This window comes from Monoraphidium neglectum (genome assembly GCF_000611645.1).
Source record: "Monoraphidium neglectum strain SAG 48.87 unplaced genomic scaffold scaffold03344, whole genome shotgun sequence".
NCBI classification, from domain to species: domain Eukaryota; kingdom Viridiplantae; phylum Chlorophyta; class Chlorophyceae; order Sphaeropleales; family Selenastraceae; genus Monoraphidium; species Monoraphidium neglectum.
In genome coordinates, this window is record NW_014010284.1 from 1 (window position 1) to 3,006 (window position 3,006).

Below are 3,006 nucleotides of genomic sequence, written 5' to 3' on the forward strand. Positions count from 1 at the left end.
ATCCTACCCCACCCCACCCAGTGCTTCCCTTCCGCTCCTCGCACTCACACTTGTCTTTGACGGCTGCGCCCCATCGACCCACCTCCATGCGCAGGGGCGTACCGCGCGGCAGACGGCCAAAAGGAGCGGCGCCTACTGCTGTCAGAGCTTCGAAACCTGGTGCCGCCGCCACACGCGGCGGCGCTCGCACCCATCTTATTGATCAGCGACCTGGCGGGGCCGCTGTCGACTACTGCGGCTGATGCGAACGGTTTGGCAGCGCCGGCGGCGGCGGCTGCCGGGTCGCCCGGTGCGGCGGCGGCGCCCGGCGCGGCGAGGCAGCAAGGGGCGCTAGAGCGGGCGGCCCTGGCGGCGCGGACGGCTGTGCTTCGGCAGTATCCTGGGCTAGCGGAGGCGCTGCTGCTGGGGGCGGTCCGGCGGCTGTGCGCGGCTGCGCGCGAGGGCGCGGACGGCGCGGCGCCGGGGTGTGGGGCTGGCGGGTCCAGCTGTGGACTTCCCCAGCCGGGGCCCGGATGCCAGCATGCCGGCAGCGGCGGCGGCGGCGGCGGCGGCGGCGGCGGAGGCGATGAGGGCGTCCAAGCGAGAGCGGCGGCGTGGGTCGAGGTGCTGCTCGCGCCGCAGATCGCGGCGGCGGCGCGGGCGGAAGACAGGTGGGTCCGCACCGTAGCCCAGAAAGTTTGCGATGTGTCTTTCTGTGGCCGAGCTCGTTGTGATGCTCACAAAAAGCGCTGGACCTGAAACACATGGCGGAGGAGGCCAAACCAAGCGCTTGTGTTCCAGGCGGGCAGGGCTCTAGACGCCCACGCAGCCCGCCCCGCCTGGCGCAGGCCGCCCCGCTGCTGAGCGTTCCGCCCCATCCCGCCCGACCCCCCAGCAGGCCGTCCAAGCAGTCAAGAAAGCAGCAGCCGGCCTCCGGCAGGCGGGCGCTTTCAGGCGCGGGCGCTGCGGCGGGGGCGCAGCCAGAGGACCCGCAGTCAGACGACGCGGCCCCCAGCGCCGCCGACCTGCGCCACCTGCTGTCGCTGCTCGCGGCCGCGCCTGGTGGCGGTGCGGCGGGCGGCGGCGGCGGGGCCCAGGCGCTCGCAGGCCCGCGGCTGCGGGCGGTGAGGGCCGTGAGCGACGCGCTGCGCGCGGTCGGCGGCGTGGATGGCGGCGCAGACGGGCACAGAGATACCGGGACTGAGATTGTGGCCCGGTTGGAGCGGCTGGGCAGGCTCGCAGGGCCTTCCACTGTGGGCAGCAGGGGCGCCGGCGCCCTGCAGGCTGCGGGCGCGGCTGCGGGCGCCGCTGTGGGCGCCGCCGCGGCAGGCGGGGAGCGCAGCGGCGGCGGCGGCGGCGGCGGCGATGGCGGCGGCAGCGAGCGGCAGCGCGAGCTCGAGGCGGCCGCGGCGCTGCAGCGGCAGCTTCTGGGGAAGCGCAAGCAGCGGCCGCAGAGCGGCAGCGGCGACGCAGCCGGCGCCGCGCGGACGGGGGAGGCGGCCGCGGGGCCTGAGGCGGGGCCGTCTGCTGCGGACGCAGCCGCGTATCGCGCAGGCGGCGGGGGAGGGCCCGAGCTCGCAGGCCCTTCGTTCGGCTGCTGGCGGCGCGTCTCGTCCTGGCAGCCATGCTCTGTCGGCTGCATCCCTGCCCCGCTGTGCCCGGGTGGTGTCGTGCCGCCGCTTGACATGCCTTGGCGGCACCAGCACCAGCAGCAGCAGCAGCAGCAGCAGCAGCAGCAGCAGCAGCAGCAGCAGCAGCAGCAGCAGCAGCAGCAGAGGCAGGGGCAGGAGGACGGATCAAAAACGTTGGTGGTGGATGCTGCTGCACAGAAAGTGGCGGGCGACAATTTCAATGGCCAGCAGCCGGACAGGTCGATTAAACTTGCAGACAATCAGCAGCAACAACAACAGGAGGAGCAGCAGCAGCAGCAGCAGCAGCAGCAGCAGCAGCAGCAGCAGCAGCAGCAGCAGCAGCAGCAGCAGCAGCAGGAGGAGGTCGAGGGCGACAGAGATGGAGGCAGCACTGGAGAGCAGGCGCTGTGGGACCACCGACCCGCTGAAGAAGCGGGGGCCGGCCCCCCTAGCGGCGGCGGGCCTGGTGACATCCAGAGTACAGATGCCGGCAGCGATGACGGCGACGCCGCCGGCGGCGGCGGCGGCGGCTGGGGTTTAGCTGTTGGCGCCTTTCACGAGCTCAAGGCGGCCGCCAAACCGCTCTGGTGAATGTGTTTTGCCCGCACGTTGCGCCCCCCGACCCCAAGCACCGCCCTTCATGCCGGTTTTTGGTCATAAGCTTGAAGCTTTTTGGTCATAAGCTTGAAGTTTATGGACGACGAGCCGCGCAGCTGGCGCCGCTGGCCAGCTGAAGGCGCTTACACGACGCAAACTCATCGCTGGTGCCGGTGGCACCCCGCTAGGGTCGCCGACGCACCCGCGTGTATCACTTCGGACGGGACGGATCGTGCATAGCTCTGCGGCAACCGCCCAGCAGTTTCGTACTGAACGCCGGTTGTAACCGCCGCATTTAGCACGGGGGCCCACGAAAGAACCGTTTGTCGAACAAGGATGCAAATCAGTGTCCAAGCATGCGACTTTCATTCCCCGTGTCGATCAATTGCAACAAGCAGCAACCAGAATCCAATGTTAGGGCACCATTCGCGCCGCCGCCGCCTCGCCCACCGACGCGGCCACATTCGGACGTCACCCGTCGACTCCAATGTTGTGCAGCACGTCCAGCAGCGCCCTCACCTCCCTAGGGCTCAGCTGCCGCCGGCCGCCCGGCCGCTGCCCCGCCGCCGACGCAGCGGCTGGCGCCTGCGCCGGCCGGCCCGTCGCCGCGAGGCCGCCGGGCCGCGAGGCGTTGCAGAGTGCGGCGGGGCCTGGAGTAAAAAGAACTTTCGCAGTCGGAGCTTCGGCGGCCCGGGCCCCCCACGTCTTGCCGGAGGCAGGGCCACGTTCCGGCTGGCTTGCTCTAAACTGCTGCGGCGGGCGCGGCTGCCGCGCCGCCTCTGACGCGTCCCTCGCGCCC

General features: G+C 71.5%; 1 protein-coding gene across 1 annotated transcript; it reads left to right on the forward strand.

The window, feature by feature from the left end:
• Window positions 1–520: 520 nt before the first annotated feature.
• Window positions 521–2,201, forward strand: MNEG_12627 (hypothetical protein; the record flags this gene model as incomplete). Its single annotated transcript, XM_014038900.1, has 2 exons — window positions 521–573; window positions 878–2,201. 2 exons carry the CDS (start codon window positions 521–523, stop codon window positions 2,199–2,201), a joined length of 1,377 nt encoding a protein of 458 aa, XP_013894354.1.
• Between the last annotated feature and the right edge of the window lie 805 nt (window positions 2,202–3,006).